Below are 19935 nucleotides of genomic sequence, written 5' to 3' on the forward strand. Positions count from 1 at the left end.
TCCTCTTGAAAATTTAATTTATTAATAATAATAATCAGCAGCAGCATCACCATGATCATTGTTTTTGGTCACCACACTACTGACCAGTTTTTTTATGAAAAAGTTTTCAGTAATGTCCGAATTGATCGTAAAGGGATTTAATGAGGTCCATCCGCTTTTGAAACAAGTGAGAGTTCAGCGACGGCCGGTCGTCAATAGTCAGGTACACCTGAGTCTGAGAGTTGTACGGCGACCATCTCACCCCGCTGTACCCCGGAGGTGTGGGATCCCTGTAATGAAAACACACCCTGCCTCACTGTACTGGGCGGTACATCCTGACGACGCATACATATCTATCTCACGATACATTAGAGATACACATGGATCATCCCACAATGCATTACAGATACACATGGATCATGTCAAACTGTAAACGTCCTCTAAATGGTTGAATCATGGATCAGATCATGTTCAGTCTTCCTATACGATCGGCTTGTTTATAGAGCACGTACCCAAACTTGGCGAAGTTGGTCCACAAGTCCATCACATTGGCGGCCACCCGCTTATCAGCGTCCGTCCAGTTTTTACGGCCGTTAAAAGGATCTCCAAACACGAAAGGTAACTCGGCAGTGTGTGGCACACCTGCACAAAATCTTAGTCTTGTTGGCATTCTGTGGGCACGTAATCAGATTATTAGTGCACTTTGGGTATTTACTGTTTAGTTTCGTGACATTTAACAGCGATACTTATATTTTGACAAATGTGATGATCTGTATTTCATTATAATAATTTTTCTTTGACCTCGTTGAACTTCAGAAAGTCTTACCTATCCAAGAAGGAAAACCTAAGCTGGGTGACTGGTAGGTGAACTGGTAGACGAACTGGGGTGCGGACCCCCTTCTGTTGGCGGTCACCTGAGACTCGTTCAGCTTCGGATAATTGAAGCGGAGGTCTGTCTTCATCTGAAACACAGAAGGATTGCTCCTTGCACTTTGTCGGGTCAACCAAATCATGTTGAAGATTTTTTTTCATCATAATTATGCAATTTTTCTGCAAAGTAAGCAAGGCAGAGGGAGAGCTGTTTTCAGTTTCTACACCCTTGCCCTTCCCTCACCTGGGAGACAGCCACGTAAAGCTGCTGTGGGGTGGTGGGGTTCACCTGGGTCACATACTCGTTGAGAAGGATGGCGGTGACATTGTCTAAGCCCTGTCTGAAGTAGGTTGTGGCGTATGTCCTGATATCAGCCTGGGCATCAGACAGGGTGTAACTGGTGAACGGTTGAACTGCAAGAGTCAAATAGTCACTGGATAAAATTTATCAATGTAATAAGGCGGGTGGGTGGACGGACGGGCGAATCAAGAAATGTAAAAGTAAATAAATGAACTTGTCTTTTAGACAAAAATGCTATACATAATTTGAAAACCATTCATTATTCGTTCATACTTAAAGCTTCGATCGTATCCTCGTCCTTGTTGCTGCCGCGAATGGAGAGAATGTCACTGCCTGCTCCCTCCCGTATCAGTTCCTCTGGGTTTTTCGGGATGACACCGAATCCTGTCTCTACAACCGGTATGAAGATGGCGGGCGATCCGTCCTGTTGAAAACCACAATTACTGCTTTAGAAAAGCCTCCAGCTGTAAAAGTGAAAACTATTATAGTCCTGGAATGTGTAGACTGGGGAGGGAGCTAGTAGAGACCGAACCTTTTTGTGAGCGCCCACTGAAGGATCATATACCTCAATGAGGGCTTCTGCTAAGGCTAAATTCTTTGGGGTCCCAGGGACCCCTTCTTCAGATTTCTAAGGGGTCCCAGGCTAACTCTAAGGGGTCCCTTTACAATGTGAAAAAAAAATCAACAAATCAACATACTTTGTTCAACTGCCTTTCAGACACACAAACACTGTAATGTCTAGTCAGAAACGGTGAGATTTCTGTGCCATGATGTCTGTGCAAGCATCTGTGATGAGCTTATGCTCACTGTACTTGGGGTGCTCACTTTCTTTCCGTTTGTGAGACGATGATTATAACCACGCTGTCAACGACATCTTTGAAATAAGTTAAATAAGGTGCACCTGGTGGTGGATGGGAGAGGATGTATGAAAGTATGAATGCCCCAGATGCCATCATTCAAGAGCAAGTTCTCGACCGTAACCTGGCAATTAATAAGTTAGTGAGAACTAGAGTTGTAAGAAACATCAACGAGAGGTGGCACGTTGCTAAAAGTATCAAAGTTGGGATAAAAAAAAACTGGTGCAAGGTAGAAAAGCAAACCTCGGCAACACGTGGCGCCCTCAGCTCAGTGACATTCAGTGGATTCTGAATGTTAGTAAATCATGAGATGAAGGGGAATCGAAGGTGTTTAAAACTGTACAAATAAATTAAACGAGTTTCAGTTGCAAACTATATTTAGCAATAAAACGCCTTTCTCAGCCGACTAGTACTTGATGTAGGGTCTGAGAAAAGTGAGGCGAAACGGCTTCTGTCTGAACATACGGTCTTTCCTTACATCTTTCTTTACTCATAAGAGGGGATAATAATATTTAATATTTTCAGTTCATTCCTCCTGATGACTGACCTAAAGTACACCTCGGTTTGAGTCCAATCTTTGAACTTTTACAAATGGCCAACAATTCACGACTGCAACATAGTGCCCTCACTGTGTCTTTCTTCTCTTATCTAACCCGACCATTATGCGACCATGCAATTCAGTTGTTTTTATGTTTGTGTCATTTGCGCTGTTCATTCTTCTGTGCTTTATATATTCTAGTTTTGTTTGTTTGTGGAGGATACAGTCAGTCCTAACCCCGACAGAATGTTCAGACAGAAGTCGTTTCGCATCAACGCTCAGACCCTACCGCAAGTACTGGGTGAGGGAGACGATTTATTGCCATGCTAGTCGGCAGTGCCTGTGATGTCCACCCCGCCTTTTGTCCGGGTAGTAAGTGAAGACGACTGGCCGATGGCAGTCCGCACCGCGTGTACTCCTACCTGTACTCCTACCTTCCCTTGCACGGACGATACCACTCATTTCCCCCCGGTGGGAAGATATCGGCCTTTAGTGGAACTCTTCTTGGTAAGGGGAAAAAAACCCCAGTGCAAGGGAAGTTACTCTCACTTGTAGCAGACGACAACAATAGATTAGGCTACGATGTCAGACACTATACTTACCCGATTTTGTATCTGTTCTTCGCCCAAATTTGAAGGGGTTCCCTGGAACCCATTGACAAAAATTGAAGGGGTCCTCCGAACTTTTAATGCGTACTGTACGCAATTTTTTGCGTAATCAGAAGCCCTGACTCATTAATAAAGCTGGGTCAGTTGAGGGAAAACATAACTGACAAAAAGATAACTCACCAGGAAGGCGGCGCTGGCGGGGAGCAGGACGTCCACAGGCTTACTCTTGATGCATGCCACCAGGGCAGCCGTGCCACTGTCCACAGGACAACCCACTTTGGCGGCAACCAGCTTGGCAAACGTGAGAGGACTCGGGGTGTCTGTGGGTAGCTTTCTGGCCCACTGGCAGGTAGCGAAGCCACTCTCCATGATCACCTTATTGAAGAGTCCTGTTTTGCATTTTACATAATTCCTACAATCAATCATCAGCTGCTGCACTTGCTAGTTAATCTGGGCTTTCATATTTTTTAATTCCATACATTTAAACATTCTGAGAATGCAAGGGAAATACATTATCTGATTGGACTTTTGAAAATTCCAATTTTAAATGAAAATAAAACGGAATGTTGCTTAAAATAAAATGAAATTTTGTTTTAAATATGTTAGTTGAAAACAACAGTATTGTCAATGGGGTTCATGTTTAGGTGTTCATTTCTTATTGTACTTGTACATATTTGTATATATTTGTATATTTGTATATCCGACAAAAAGAAAATGTGCTGACCCCTGGCTAAAGGCGATATCCTTAAGTGAGATAAGCTCAGACTTCCAGCACTTTCTCCGAACACTGTGATTTCATTTGGGTTACCATGGAAACTGGCGATGTTGGCTTTGATCCATTTCAGAGCTTGGATCATGTCGAGAAGACCGTAGTTTCCTGGGCTGGAATCATCCAGAGTCGACAAGAATCCTGAGAAAAGATCGTTTGATATCACTCAGGGTCATTCCAGAGATAGTTCATATCATACCCCTCAGGCATATAACTCTCTTACAGACCAAACATTTCTGGAAAAAAGGAATGTGGACTTAGCAATGGCATTGACTGCTCAGTTCATCGACTCACACCACAATGAGTTGCTACAAACATTAGTTTAAAAAATGGCTGAAGGCTTCTGGTCCCCCAAAGTAAGAGAGGTCAAGGTCTGACCTAGAATGTCCAGTCTGTAGTTGATGGTGACGACCACGACTCCACGTTTAGCGAGTTCCGTGCCGTTGAACCTGGAGCCACTGCCCCCCTTGAAGGCACCTCCATGAACAAACATCATGACAGGGAGGAGTCTTGGAGGGTCAGCTTGGTGCTTCAAACGCCGCTGGGGACCACGAGGGTCTCTGTGGGCTGACCGGGTCCGTGATACTACATCCTGAAGCTAGACACATAAGACATCGAGACGATCCACTTGCTATCCCTTCAGAACATGTCCAAAATGAGATGATAAATCTTAAATGGGAAAGTTTGTCAAAATATAATTTTAAAATATTAAAATAATCAAAGATATCACAATCTTCTCATTGTCACAGTGAACATTCCATTCATTATTAAGGTTCACTTAAATGAAACGACAGATAAAAAAATGACCCAAAAAAAGTTGGCAGAAATAAACTTGGGTGGGCAAAGCCAGGTACCCATGCTAGTAATATAGATTATATTAGCTTAAGAGAAGTTTGTAAATAAATATTCATAACCAACAAATAGCACGCTGATATAGACTCGTAGATCCTATAAGACAAAGGTTTTACCCCGGGGGTGAAGATGTTGAGAGTAAGGCAATCTTCGCTGGTTGGGGTTGGGCTGGGGTTGGGGTCAAAGGGTAGTGGGAGCTGTGGACACTCAGGACCGTATCGGGTGGCGTCCAGCACCCCTTGCCAGGGCTCCGCTGGTTGTGTCGGCATGAGACGTAAAGCCCCTGACACAACACACAACATTTTGTAACACACACTTATCCTGGACAGGTCAGAGGTCTAAGCGAAATGGTGACCGTTGCTGGATGTCAACCATAGACGAGACAACATTCGACAGATGATAGATCGCTTCAATGACCGTAAACTTTAGACAGTTTATCCCGAGATAGCTTGTCTTCTTATCTTTTGTTAACTAACAACACACTACATTACAGTCTGCGTTATAAACTTATGCACATTCACAGGCGCATCAACAATATCTCACCAACAGGAGGCTTGGCGTAGGGGACACCAAAAAACGTGTCCAGGTATGTTGAAGGTCCAGTGCTGACCCTTGACCCTCTCAGCTGACCCAGTGTAGTGGTCACCACCACGTCCTCCGCCACGACGGCGAGGAGAAACGCTGGCAGCACAGTCAGTACCCGAAGCATGGCTGAAATTAATGAACTCCAGCAGCAGGCAGTCAGTTTAAATACTCGCCTCAGGCTCACCACGACTGGTGTTTACTCGTGAACCTTCGAGAAGAGCGAACTATAGCCGATCTGTTTAATTAACCGACACCTGATTCTTTCAGTCCCTCGGCCTTGCTCTTTGTGACTGGAAGGACTAGAGGTCAACATGTGAGTTTTCGTTCTGTATATCAACACAAGGCTGGGTGTGTGAAAGTAGGACAAAGTGCTGAGAAGATTATTTCCACTATCTCTTGGAACTATAGACTTTTTCATCCTGGTATTTATACATTTTGGTAATGATTTATATGGCTGGAATAATAATTATTATCCAAATTGTCTTAGAACAAAGAGTAACACTGTTTGGCAGGAAGATGGAAGTGAAGTGAGGAGCAGAAGTGAAGGACGGTGCAGTGAATCCTGATCACACAAGAAAAGGTCATTGAGTGCCGACTTTAAAGTTGGACAAATATAAATACAAATACAGTAAACATACGCGAGGATTCATGAAAGAAGAAATGACAGGGCATGAAAGGCGGGCACAAAGCAGGACGGTGGTCCCAACTCTCACCCGGTCCCACCCGGCGAGTGTTTGCCCACAGACAACATTTCGTCACCAAGACCTCCGATCACGCTGTTGTTCCTTTCTCTACACGTCGCCATGGCAACACGACACGTGATCATCGTCTGCTGATTATCAGGACCTCTGAATACACCTCTCTTGACATCAGGACATACAGGCACACACCTGACCTTATCCTAGTTTTGAGAGAAACCACTCGCTGGAGAGTAAAAATAAAAGTTCTCTCGTGAGATTATAATTATTTGTAGTGAGGATGGCCTGCACTAGTATAAACAACGAGGTTGTGTTTTTCTTACGATTTCTTATTTGAATAATTTGTTCTTGCTCCTTAACAACTGTTTGTCAAAGGATAGAAGAAAGTTATAGAGAGAGGGATGGTCAGTTGGTAAACTTGTCTCTTGTTGTTGAGGTTCACAAAAAGATATCGCTTGATTCATGTTTCTTTGACTACTTTGTTAACTCATTTCACAGAGCTTTGAGACAAAATAAATGTCTTTGACCCACAGGTCGTGCGGGTATCAACCTTTCTACAGCATGGCATGCTGGGTACACCTAATCTTTTATTTCACTGTCTCTAACTTTCCTGATGAACAAAGTATCCACAGCTAGTGGGTAGAGACGAGATAGTTGTCAGTCCTAGAACATACATGTCTTCTGTACTTTCCTTTAAAATCTTTCTTTCACTCACACACAAACACACGTACACACACACGCACACACACACACATATAAGGGCAATAACGCAGTCAAGAGAGAGAGATGATAATTATACTTAAGGAAGATAACACAATGAACACAGAGTTGAATGCTCATTTTCATTTTATTTGTCGATCTGTCCACAGACAAGCTGCCTATTGTCCATATTGTTCAAAAAGGCTCTCCAGGAACTCCATTTTGTTTCTGTTGAGGCGCGAGCTCAGTGACGGCTTAGACTCGAACCTCAGGTACGCCTGTACCGCCGGTGTGTACGGCAACCACATGACCCCGTCAGAGTCCAGAGGTGTGGGGTCAAGGACGCTGTTCAGAGGAGTGGGGTCGCTGTGTGACAGACGGTGAGCACGACTTACATGATCATTTCCATAATTCATTGAAAGCTGGAAAAGATATTGCAGTAGCCATAGTGAATGTTACTCACGTACACGTGTTTGGCGAAGTTTGTCCACATGTCCATCATGTCGTTGGACACCTGCTTGTCCGTGTCAGTCCAGTTTTTCGTGGCATCAAAAGGTAAGCCAGATACAAACGGAATTTCGGCTGTGTGCGGTACACCTGCATGTCACATATGGATATCATTGCCCCAACCAGTCATAGGCACTCTTGAAGTACTTTGTACCCAGAGCAGAAACAATGACAAGAAAATTTTCTTTTTAATAGCTAGCTACTACGATAGTTAATAGTAAGCATCTGATTTTAATATTTCTGGTCTATTCCACAGGTGACACAGACTCTCTCACCTGCCCACTCGGGGAAACCTAAGCGTGGGGACAGGTAGCTGAACTGATACACATACTGACGAGCAGACCCGGGAACACTTGCACTCAGCAAACTTTCCTTCATCATGGGGTAGTTGAAGTACAGGTCGGAACAGATCTGGAATAATCAGGCAAAACATTACAGAACTTTTATATTTTCAGAAAAGCATAAATACAAACTAGTTTTTTAGACACTTCAAAGACATGTTGCGTTACCTGGTTCACACCCTGGGCAATCTGCGGGTTCGTCGTATAATTTGCCCCCAGGATATACTCCTGGAGTAGTGCTGTTGTTGCTTGCTGAGCACCACGAGGGAAATATATCAAAGCCTGTTGCATGATGGCAGCCTCGGCATCAGTCAGGTTCATTGAAGAGGTGACCTTCACTGAGAACATCAGAACATGCCCAGTCTTTAAAATGCTTTGCTGCTGGCTAGAGGTTACACAAACACGTGTCACGTGTCCAAGCTACACCTCACGAAACAAAAGTCAAACAAGTCTCGGTTATCATGAAAGATTAAGTGTGAGTTGATTTATTGTGAAAGTGAGTATACCTTCATCTCTGTTGGTCCCTCGAATAGCAAGAATCCCTCTGCCTGCCCCTTCCCGAATGAGTTGTTCGGGAGCTTTGGGGAGGACACCAAAACCTGTCTCCACCATCGGCACGAAGACGCTGAGGTAAGAAGTCTTCAGACAAAAAGCAAAATCTGTTCATTCTTCTGTTAATTAGAAAATGCCTGAAATAGTTTTTAAAAACAGCTTAAAAATCGAGTACAAACATTGGTAGGTATGACCTCGTGGATAACTATTCAGTACACGAAATGCTTTTTTCTTAAATTGTGGAAATGGCGTTTGCTAAAGTTTACACCCGAAGGTAGGCTGCCAATGTTTGCTCACCCGAATGGAAGCGCTGGCATTGAGGACACGATCAAGAGGCTGATTCTTGACGCACGTGACGAGAGCACCCGAGCCCTGGTTGACGGGGCACCCGAGCTTAGTGGCGACAGCTTGAGCAGACGTCAGTGGACTCGGGGTGGATGTCGGTAACATGGAGGCCCACTTGCACACTGAAACCCCGCTCTCCATGATCACCTTCTGGAAAAGACCTGTTCAGACATTCACAGATAATCCAAGTAGTGTTTGAAGTTACTGTCAGCTCTGAAGGTAGTAGAAATGTGTGAGATAAACATCAGAAAGTTTCAGACAACGAACTTTGACAAGGCGTTAATCTCAGGGAGTAGCTGGGTACCCTTCGAAGTTGAAATAAGTAGTGTTGGAATGTGTAGTGTTTTTCAATGTGCAGGTGCTTAGTGATGTCCTTAATGAGTTGCTAAGCAGTCACTCCGATAGTGATCAACCTTGAGCAGGAGGAGAGCTTCGTAAGAGAGAGCAGATGGCGCCGCCGGCGCTCTCCCCGAATATTGTGACGTCACCGGGGTTCCCGCCAAAGCTCGCGATGTTGGCTTTGATCCACTTCAAGGACTCGATGGCGTCCAGAAGCCCATAGTTTCCTGGACTGGCGTCGTCTTGGGTTGACAAGAAACCTAACAAAAGCAATTCAAGCTTCGCTTGTATTATTCAAGAAAATCGTCAAGATAGTCATCCTAACATGTACTGTCTTCTCATCTTTTTAATTGCGGTACGTTAGTAAACAAGTTTGGTTCCTTGCTCTAGCACCAAGTACAAGGAGTTCAAGATCAAATAGTGCCGACAGTTTTAAGAACTGACCGAGAATGTCGAGTCTGTAGTTGATGGTCACGAAGACAACGCCCTTCTGCGCCAGTCTGGTTCCGTTGAAATCGGCGCTGGCTCCTTCCACGAAGCCTCCTCCATGAATATACACCATCACCGGAAGGAGACCTTGGTTGCAGGGTCTCGACTGGGTGTGAGAAGAGATTTTAATATTTTACAAATGAACCGACTATTACTAACCGAAACTGCAGAAACGAATTACATTACGTGATAATGTCGGCGGAGACAACTTGAAAACTGTAAACACTTAGTGGAGTAAAAACAGGAATGAAAATTACAGAAATTCATCTCATAGACATCAGGGACACCATGGTATGCCGGAACAAAGTGGGAATGATTACTACAAGAATAAGAAATATGAGTTTCATTATAGGAATATCGGTTATCGGAATGTTTGAGGATTTCTTTTTTGGAACAAGGCTCGACTAGTCAATAAATGGCTATCATTATGATACAAAGCACAACAAGATTTGTTGGGCACACATTAATTTTGTTTAATTGTTAAAAATTTCATTAATTGTGATTATAAAGGTCTTACGCCGGGTGCTACAATGTTAAGGGTCAGGCAGTCCTCGCTCGTCCCTCCACGCCTACTTTGTGGACACGCCGGCCCATACCGGGTGGCGTCCAGTGTTCCTCTCCATGGTGACACTGGCTGGGTGGCAGCGAACCGCAAAGCTCCTGTTCCAGAAAAAAATGAAGAATTAAAATTCCTGAGCTTTTCTGTGTGTTATTTTCTTTGGTCCACCCACGATGACAACTTCAGAAGCTTGTTCGGTTTAATGTATCACATGTAACACGAAATCCTTATATCAGTAATTTGCAATAAAATATTTCTTATCATATCTTGTCATCGGCGTCGTCAGAATCAAACGTGGAAGGTTTTCTAGTACGATATCCATCAACTGTTACACTCACCAACAGGAGGCTTGGCGTAAGGGACACCCAGAAACGTGTCCAGGTATGTGGACGGTCCAGTGCTAACCCTCGACCCTCTCACCTGACCCAGTCTGGTGGTCACCACCACGTCCGTCGCTGTCGTCGTGCCCAGACTCACGGCCACCAGGACCACCAACGTTGGCAGCATGGCTGTCGTCAACTGGGCTGCTCGGTGTTGACGTTTCTTGAAATACCCGTTCGTCAGGTCTCAGGTGAGTGTAGGTCCGAGCAAAACCCTCGACAACGCTGGCGACTGTGTTACGTAAGGACCATGACTGGCGTCTGGCGCAATGGCTTCTTTGTTGTGAAAGGGAAGGTTTTCGTTCTGAATAACGAACTTCAGGCAGTCAGTAAAGGGTTTGGGTGTGTAAACAGTTTTATAAGCTTTTAGACTGGCTTTTTGAGAGTGACGAGTGTTCATTCTGCAACCTGAAATAAGAAACGACGAGACTTCTGTCTGTGTAAACAGAGTGCAGGCCAGTCAGGAATCCGTTTATTCGGAGTCACTTATCAGACTGAATCAGGTTTTGGGGGAGCTCTAAGTTATGTACGTGGGTTTTGGGGTTTATTCGTCACTTCAAACATTTTTTTACATGATTCATACTCCATTTCAGTCTTAAGCAGCTTTCTGTAATGGTGTAAGTGGTTCACTGTATCTAAGGAATGATGTCGAACCGGTCCTCTCTTTTTGATTCTAGTGCATTCCTTGATTAACCAAGTACACGTCATGGATGAGTTGACACACGGAGGTCTTCAGTCTTTTGTGTGTGACTAGCAACTTTATGCGACCACAAGGCTATGTAGGAGTATTTTGTGCTGTCTTCTGCATATAAATCTCTCTTCTTTTCCAGCTTTGTCTATATCTCTCTACCTGTCTGTCTACTCTCTCTCTCTCACACACATTACAAAAAGCTGAAGACAAACGTAATATAAAATGAATTTGCAATTTATTTCTCAAGTCCGCAGACAAGCTGCCTATTGTCCATATTGTTCATAAAGACTCTCCAAGAACTCCATTTTGTTTCTGTTGAGGTGGGAGCTCAGTGACGGTTTAGTCTCGAACCTCAGGTACGCCTGCACCGCCGGTGTGTAGGGCAGCCATATGAGGACATCAACGGCCAGAGGGTTGGGGTCAAAGGCACTGTTCAGAGGCGTGGGGTCGCTGAGTGACAGACAAGTTGAAGAATGACTACTAACACGAGAAATAACATCTATGGAATAATAAAAGTACCACTTAAAGTCGTTAAGTATGACTTAATTTCAGTACATTCTGCACACATACCACACCTACCCGAACTTGGCAAAGTTTGTCCACATGTCCATCATGTCACTGGACACCTTTTTGTCCGTGTCAGTCCAGTTTGCTGTCAAGTCAAAAGGTGAGCCGAAGACAAAGGGTAGTTCTGCTGTGTGGGGTACACCTGCATACAAACACAAACATTTTATGTTTACACCCGACTGACAGTCACTACGTACAGTCTGTCTATTACAAAAACAATTTAGAATAACTGGGTATTCTTTTTTAAGATATTTCCTCAATAAAAACTATTCTGTTCATACGTTAATAACATTATCTATACACGAGATATCATGATGGTCCCTAGGACAACTTCCCAGCCATAGATATTTTCTGAAATAAATTAGTAAAAAGGTAAAAAGGAAATAACCATCTGAGTGCGTGTCTGTCATTGCAAACTCTTTTTTTTTTTTTTTTGAATCAACACCTGTGACACACACACTCACCTGCCCACTGAGGAAAGCGAGAATTAGGGGACAGGTAGCTGAACTGATACACATACTGACGAGCAGCCCCGGGTACACTTGCACTCAGTAAACTTTCCCTCAGCATGGGGTAGTTGAAGCGCAGGTCAGTGATGATCTGAAATGTACACAAACTCAGTCGAGGTAAGGGCAGATCAGGCAATAATTATTTTCTGAGACACTTAGAAGACAATATTATGCCTCACCTGGCCTAGATCCTGGATAAGTTGCAGACCTGTCGTGTGGTTTGGCCCCAGGATGTACTCCTGGAGTATTGCTGCTGTTGCCTGCTGCACCCCACGAGGGAAGTATGTCGCCGCGAATTGCATGACGGTAGTCTCGGCAGTGCTCAGGTTCATTGAAAGAGGTGACATCACTGAGGACATCAGTACATGGTCAGTTGTCCAGACACTTTGCTACTTCTGATACACATACTATTAATGAATCGAACACACACACGCGCGCACCTTTACATAGTCAAGGACGAGTGAATCAAGCTCAGCTCTTACAAACGTGTCAGTTTTGTAGACTAAATAATATCAAAATAATCACAGAATGTTTGAAAGTTTTTCTTGTCATTCTTACTAGTGAAACTAATTATGTCTTCGTCTTTGTTGCTTCCTCGAATAGCAAGAATCCCGCTGCCTGACCCCTCCCTGATGAGTTGTTCCGGGGCCTTGGGGAGGACACCAAAACCTGTCTCCACCACCGGCAGGAAGACGCTGGCGTACTCAGTCTGTAGACATACAATGTAGACATGACCTGTGTACACAGAAATGTCTAGCAACTATTAAAATGTGTGTACATAACCATGTAAAACAGTGTACAACAGCCATATCAGACCAGAATACTCATTTTTGCAATGTAAGGCCGGAACATTTCGGTCTTTAAGGACTGAGGTAAAGCCTGTTTTTTTTCCTAGCCAGCTTTTTGTGAATCCGATAAACAATGAGGACTGGCTGTCCTGGGTTCAGATCTCATTTCAACCATACAGTTCTTTCCCTTTGTGTGTCATCCATTTACAGGGTTTGCCGTCACGTGGTTCATTTGTTTCACACACAGATTCCATTTGTCATCGTATTCTAGCAATTTCTGGTCACTTGTCAAGTTTGTGGTTAGTCAAAAAAAAGGTGGAGAGTCTTTTCTTACAGACTTTCTTTGAATCAAAAGAAAAGGCAACAATAAGGCTCCAAACACTTGCTCACCCGAAGGGAAGCGCTGACGTTGAGAAGACGATCCAGAGGCTGATTCTTGACGCACGTGACGAGAGCACCCGAGCCCTGGTTGACGGGGCACCCGAGCTTGGTGGCGAGGGCTTGAGCAGACGTCAGTGGACTCGGGGTGGCTGTCGGTAAAATGAAGGCCCACTTGCACACTGAAAACCCGCTCTCCATGATCACCTTCTGGAAAAGACCTGTTAAAAAAATTCCTAAATACAATACTTTTGATCATAAACACCACTGTCGTCATTAGCTAAACTGTGTCAAGTGAAAGTACTGTAAAGTGTTTATAATTAAAGTCAAACCCGCTATAAATTAAAAATTCAGCTGAAAGTTGCTGGCAAGTCCAGGAAATTTATTTGCTACAGGTTTAGTAGGCCCAATTCGTACTTCTGACGGCAATCAAGGTCCCAGGTAATGGAGTATCTACGAGCTTGTGCTCATCATGTTGCCAATTAGCAAGCAGACATGAGACCGAGGTCTTGCCTCTATTCAGAACCGAGTCCAGAACTACGATGTCCTGCATCTTTTGAAAAAAAAGGTCTTTCTTTTGAGAATCTTTTAGTGAACTAAGCTCTATTTTATAAAACTACTTTCCAAGTAGCTCACCTCGAGCGAGTGGAGAGATTCTCAGATGAGAAGAGATGATGCTGCCGGCGCTCTCCCCGAATATTGTGACGTCACTGGGGTTCCCGCCAAAGCTCGCGATGTTGGCTTTGATCCACTTCAAGGACTCGATGGCATCGAGAAGCCCATAGTTTCCTGGACTGACATCGTCTTGGGTTGACAAGAAACCTAACAAAAGCAGTTCCAACATCTCTTGTATTATTCATGAAAAAAACTCTGTCAAGATACTGTCTTGCTAACATGTTCTGTCTTCTCATCTTTAAAGTGCGGTGCGTTGATACACAAGCTTTGGTTGTTTTGCTCTAGCAACAAATACAAGGAGTCCAAGATCAAACCTCCAGACAGTTAGAGAACTGACCGAGAACGTCCAGCCTGTAGTTGATGGTCACGAACACGACGCCTTTTCGAGCAAGTTCGGTCCCATTGAAAGATATGCCGCCTCCTTCCCAGAAGCCTCCTCCATGAATAAACACCATCACCGGAAGTGGATTATGGTTGCAGGGTGTCGACTGGGTGTGAAATCACATTTTAAACTTTTTAACATCCACAAACATTTACTATAACTTACGCAAGTAACAACAAATAAACTGAAACCGCCTCACGACACAGTGTGTAATGTCTTCGCGTGTCGTCAGCCGCCGAGTAACAAGCAACCAAAGAGTTCCCCCACCACTACCAACACCATCGTTTGTCATCATTACTGTCTAGATTAAAAAAATTGACAATCAAGAATGATGAAATGATATAGCTTTGTCATTGTTGCTTTACTGATACTGTCTATAAAAAATTTACAATAAGGAATTATGAGGGTGATGCACTTTTTTATAATTAGAGCAAAAATTGACAAGAAATTCTCCTCTATAAGTTGTTACGAAGATCTTACTCCGGGTGCTATGATGTTGAGGGTCAGGCAGTCCTCGCTAGTGGGTGCAGGTGGAGGGTGGGATAGCTGTGGACACGCCGGCCCATACCGGGTGGCGTCCAGCGTTCCTGTCCATTGTCCCACTGGCTGGGTGGCAGCCAACCGCAGAGGTCCTGTTTGCAGAAAATCCTGCCTAAGACGGTGTAGCATTTTACTTCGCGAATGAACAATTTTATAAGAGACAAACAATGCTCTAAAATGTTTAGTATTATTCAGTCAATACTTCTTGCACAAACAACAGAAGCCTCGCTATCAATTGTCATCAGGATGGAATGGGGAAGGTTTGCTAGTACGACATCCATCAACAGTTACACTCACCAACAGGAGGCTTGGCGTAGGGGACACCCAGAAACGTGTCCAGGTATGTGGACGGTCCAGTGCTGACCCTCGACCCTCTCAGCTGACCCAGTCTAGTGGTCACCACCACGTCCGTCGCTGTCGTCGTGCCCAGACTCACGGCCACCAGAACCACTAATGTTGGCAGCATGGCTGTCGTCAACTGGGTCTGTTGTGATAGGCGGGTGTATAAATACCCGTCAAGGTTTACAGATACCGTGAATGTCTTCTCCCCACCCTTAAATAGTCCCTGACTGGCGTATGGCGCAATGGCTGGTGGCGAGAGAGAGAGAGATATGCTTTGTAGGTCATCAGAAGTATCTAGGGCGGCCAGTGCTGTTTTCTTTGCACGAACTATGTTGCTGTATTGTATCTACGGTTAATGAACAGCCAAAAGAATGAAATGACATGCAATGTAAACAAAAACAGGCAGAGACCAACATCAGTCAATTTATGTTTAGTCATTTATTGACACGATCAGATTTCTAAAATAAATGTTTGTATGTATAGGTCTGTTTGATATAAATATATGTCTGCATAAGTATATATCTGTACGATATATAATGATGTATATATGATTTATGTATACGTCTATGTCTTTGAATTTATGAAGTTTATGATGTTTGCGTTTTGTTTACATGAATGTTTGTATATATCTATATATGATGCATTTCTGTAGTGATTGAGTATGTGTAATGTGTGTAGTAGGTACTTCTGATGTACGTCACTACGATGTACATGATATATCACTTATTTACATGTCTGTATTATAATGTATGATGTATTATGCTTGTAGTCATGAGGTCCGTATGATGTATGTCTATGTGTATGATGCATGGATGGATGACTGGACGGACGGATGTGGGACGGACGTGACTAGTAGCCAGCAGGTCTGCACAGTTTGCGAGGAAGGTAGGAGTACAAAAAGGTTTTTGCCCTCAGCGGAGGGAGACCCTCATGTTGTGGTGCAGCGGGTCACAAAGTAGACCACTGTCCCCAAAACTAAACTCTGTTCACCTGGTGAAGGTGCAAGAGGCGGAGAATGGCGCCAACACGATCCCATTCCGTCCAACAATTTCCACTTTAGTCTTCCACAAGGCTTCGACAGTTTAGTGACACAATGCAATGTGTTGAAGCTAGTAAGCTATGTGTATAAAATATTTCTGCAATGTATTTTCAGAAACCAAAAGTCTCAATAAACAAACTATGGAAACAAGTCTCATCAACACTTAAGTGATTCCGCTTTAATCAAATACTGCAAGATGTTGTTTGTGATTAGAAACCGACACAGAGCTTACAAGTTCTTAAGGAGTAAACATATAATAGGTGACTGCTTGTTTTTCATGTTTATTTACATAAAACCCGTTCTGCGTGTCACTGTCAGGAGACTGTCAAGAGGAATCCAGTTCTCTGGCCCTTGAATGTATAGTTCTTCTCTGATTTTATTGTCAAGGATGGATTTAACATGTCTTGAGAGTCCAGCTCATTCAGATCAGTGATTGACATGCGTGTGAAGAGAGACAGGTGTGTTCGTCATTTACCCTACAGTCCGATTCTGACCTCATGACCTATGACCTCAGTACGTGGACCACGTGGTGTGTACTCGGTACACAGCGACAAACCGTGTGTACGTGAAGTTTACCAACACTCCAGCTCTCACTCACCATTTCGACCTACCTAGAATGAAGCTGTTAGAACCGTTAAACGATTGACATAGTGGTTTATTGAAAGTGCAATCAGTAATTGTAATACAAATTTGTATGCGAAGCAGTCAAGGTCTTTGTTGATCTTTTCTGACATTTTGGCTGTTCTGCAGGGTGTCTTTTATGTCCCACCCTCCGAGTGTGCTTCATCTTCTTACACACTAACCGTGACTTGAGGTACAGCCACGTTATTATAAGTGTCTGTATTACTCTAAAGTTTTGATTGTCATCAAGTAAAGTATGTGGTTTTATAAAAGTCAGGAAATGGTCAGACCCTTAAACATGTAAATACACGAAACACGAGGTCAGAGGTTGTGAAGGCCTGGCCCCGTATGCAAGAAACACCGTTAGCCAATCGTCGCGATAGAGCCTTTCGGTCCGAAAGCTATAGCAGCGATAGTCTCCCCACTAACGTGGTATGCAGGGACACGCCGATAGAGCTCCACTAGCTTTCGGCGCGGGAAGGCAGTTCTATAAATAGCTTCCGGGTAGGCCCGAATTTCATGCGCTACTGCGCATGTATTTGTTTTAAAAGTAGCGTTTACTTTTTCTCCCTGACGATGTCCTTTTGCAGAAAAACGGGAAACAAAACATATGCGACATGGAAATTAAAATTTTGTTAGAGGAGATATCCATGGAAAACAAAATTCTTTCCAGCTGCTTCTCCAACAAAAGAACGATACAAAAAAAAAAAAAAAAAAAACCCCACCAAACAAACAAAACAAAAACAAAAAAAAAAAATTTGGAAAAAAAAATTGCGGCCAAGGTGTTGGCAAGCAGGGTGGCTGTTCTGTACCAGAAATAAAAGATAAATGGATCTACAAAAATAGACAAGGCTTCAAAAAAAAAAAAACAACAAAAAAAAAAACGAGGCAAATAAAACAGTTGGAGACAAGGGAATGCCACCACCTGAATATGAAGAGGCTGTTGCTGCGATCCTTGGCAATAACACCTACCCTGATCAGTGGTATTGGAGGTAAGTGACACATTAACTGGCTAAAAAAGTATATAAAACAGTAAATGACAGAATAATTACTTATTTTTATTTATATTTTTTATGAAATTATAATAGAAAATGTGATTATGTTTTGCAAATCAGCTGGATGTAGGGAGGGGAGCAGTGAAACATATTGTATGCGTTGGATGTTTAAATCACGCTTATAATTGTTAATATTACACGCTTTACATTCTTGGTAACTGGGGACACAGCACCACAGGTTGAAATGGGTTGGTTTAATCTTGCCTCAAATGCAACCATTATTTACTTTTCTTTTATTGTTTATACATCAGCTATATGCTTGTTGATTAAATGAAGTACAATTTTTAAAACATGTTTTTTATTCCAGTGAATGGTCCAGATTCACAGGAGGTAAGCAGGCTGAATAATTTCATGTTTTACGGTGGCTCTATTGTGAACTTTGCGCGCAGAATGCTGTGTTCTGAAGTTTGTGTGCAACATGTTGCCATCTCAACAAGTAATACACAATATCTTAAAATTTACATAGTGACATTTATTTTACTCTCAAACAGTCACAATCACACATTTTAAAACAAAAGCAAAATGAAAAGTGAATAATTGCATCCACACACAAATATATATATCCACATTTAAATGATATTTTCTGTCCATTTTTGCAGGATTGATAATTTTCTGACACTTTACACTAAATCAGTTTGTGGATAACATCACTTTTCTTTAGAATGCTATTGATGTATATGCAGAAATCTAATTGGCCTGGTATCGCCACCTCTAGCTGCCACACCTCATGTGTATAAGTCTTGGAAGATGGCACTCCAGAATTCCACCTGCTCCTGTCTCAGGTGACTGCCTGTGAGGAGACGGGTGGAAATGTTCAGGTAGCTCTGGGTGGCCACCGTGTACGGAGCCCATGTGGTGCCGTTAACTTCCTCGGGTGTGGGATTGCTGAAAGAAAATCACGAATCATGCACACACACACACACGAACACGCACACGCACGCAGGCATGTCTGAGGTCAAATTAATGTCTGAATGAGAGTGTATGAGGTCAACAGATTTTGACAGACAGAGAGGTTTTTAAAACAGCAGATGAGCGGGGTCTATATTTGTGTGATGATGCTTTTCCTTAAATAACCGAGCTAGTTACTGTGACTAAAGTGTGAAGTACCCGAATTTCGCCAGGTTTGTCCACATGGTCATGATGCGGTCAGACATCGCCGTGTCCGCCGGTGTCCAGGTGAACCGCGGCATGTTGTAGAATCTTGTCTGATGGGAGGCCGCCTGGCCGAACACGAAGGGAAGTTCCGTCTCATGAGGTACTCCTGACATACACACAGGTTACACCATAAACACAACATGTTCACATACATACATACAGATATACAGACATACAGAGACATTCCTCTTCTATCTCACTACTTCCCTCTCTCTCTCTCCTGGCTGCCTTGCCGTGATATAACCTTACTTGCTATCTCGAAATAAAACACATATATATACTCCAACATACATGTATAAACGTAGGCTTTAGTTTCACACATACCTAGATATACACAAATCTAAACTCTCTCTCTCTCTCACTCACTCACTCAGATACCTACATACAAATACAATCTCTCACACATACAAACGTTAACATGTACACAGACATTTCATTACCCCCTCTCTATTTCTCTTAGTCCATTATTTTCAGCCCCCGTGTGTGTCTGTCTGTCTGTCTGTATGTCTGTCTGTCTGTCTGTCTCATTCCGTGTAGATAAGAATCACGAGTGAATGTCGGTCTCAATCAGTTGCTAAGAAGCACGTTACCTGTCCAGGATGCATTGCCAGGTGTGTAATCAAAGACGTACAGGTATTGTCTGGCAGCGGAGGGAATCCTCGCCGTCAGCTTTGTCTCTAGCACCACAGGTGCCACGTAATAAAAGTCAGTCATTAACTGCAACAGCAGATATCATAGGTCATTTCTCTCATACACTATCATTACTAATAACATTGGATATAATAACATAAGGTATTCCCCCCGGATACTTGGAAGATCCTTAGCCTTGAATAAAACAGTGTGCATGCACCCAATGCACCAATGAGCAATTTCTCATGGAGGATGGGTAAAGGTTCATAAACCGATGCGATGCAGTTGGAGAAGC

General features: G+C 43.3%; 1 protein-coding gene across 1 annotated transcript in view; it reads right to left on the reverse strand.

Annotated features, from left to right (window-relative positions):
* Positions 1-19935, reverse strand: part of LOC112573738 — a 23707-nt gene continuing 3772 nt past the window's right edge. The window contains exons 9-41 of the mRNA XM_025254324.1: positions 19601-19727; positions 18963-19116; positions 18584-18740; positions 15096-15486; positions 14739-14890; positions 14214-14364; positions 13838-14023; positions 13214-13422; positions 12594-12744; positions 12215-12384; positions 11991-12126; positions 11539-11668; positions 11226-11409; positions 10227-10431; positions 9847-9989; positions 9285-9435; positions 8915-9100; positions 8454-8662; positions 8111-8243; positions 7773-7942; positions 7539-7674; positions 7224-7353; positions 6962-7122; positions 5318-5554; positions 4891-5057; positions 4301-4520; positions 3878-4063; positions 3334-3542; positions 1424-1574; positions 1094-1263; positions 806-941; positions 492-621; positions 1-269 (exon numbers count right to left, since the gene is read on the reverse strand). Of these exons, the coding sequence (XP_025110109.1) occupies positions 107-269; positions 492-621; positions 806-941; positions 1094-1263; positions 1424-1574; positions 3334-3542; positions 3878-4063; positions 4301-4520; positions 4891-5057; positions 5318-5554; positions 6962-7122; positions 7224-7353; positions 7539-7674; positions 7773-7942; positions 8111-8243; positions 8454-8662; positions 8915-9100; positions 9285-9435; positions 9847-9989; positions 10227-10431; positions 11226-11409; positions 11539-11668; positions 11991-12126; positions 12215-12384; positions 12594-12744; positions 13214-13422; positions 13838-14023; positions 14214-14364; positions 14739-14890; positions 15096-15486; positions 18584-18740; positions 18963-19116; positions 19601-19727 (5691 nt within the window). The 3' untranslated portion in view covers positions 1-106. The remainder of the gene's footprint in view (positions 270-491; positions 622-805; positions 942-1093; positions 1264-1423; positions 1575-3333; positions 3543-3877; positions 4064-4300; positions 4521-4890; positions 5058-5317; positions 5555-6961; positions 7123-7223; positions 7354-7538; positions 7675-7772; positions 7943-8110; positions 8244-8453; positions 8663-8914; positions 9101-9284; positions 9436-9846; positions 9990-10226; positions 10432-11225; positions 11410-11538; positions 11669-11990; positions 12127-12214; positions 12385-12593; positions 12745-13213; positions 13423-13837; positions 14024-14213; positions 14365-14738; positions 14891-15095; positions 15487-18583; positions 18741-18962; positions 19117-19600; positions 19728-19935) is intronic.

The sequence above is a fragment of the Pomacea canaliculata genome, linkage group LG10 (genome assembly GCF_003073045.1).
Source record: "Pomacea canaliculata isolate SZHN2017 linkage group LG10, ASM307304v1, whole genome shotgun sequence".
Lineage (NCBI taxonomy): Eukaryota > Metazoa > Mollusca > Gastropoda > Architaenioglossa > Ampullariidae > Pomacea > Pomacea canaliculata.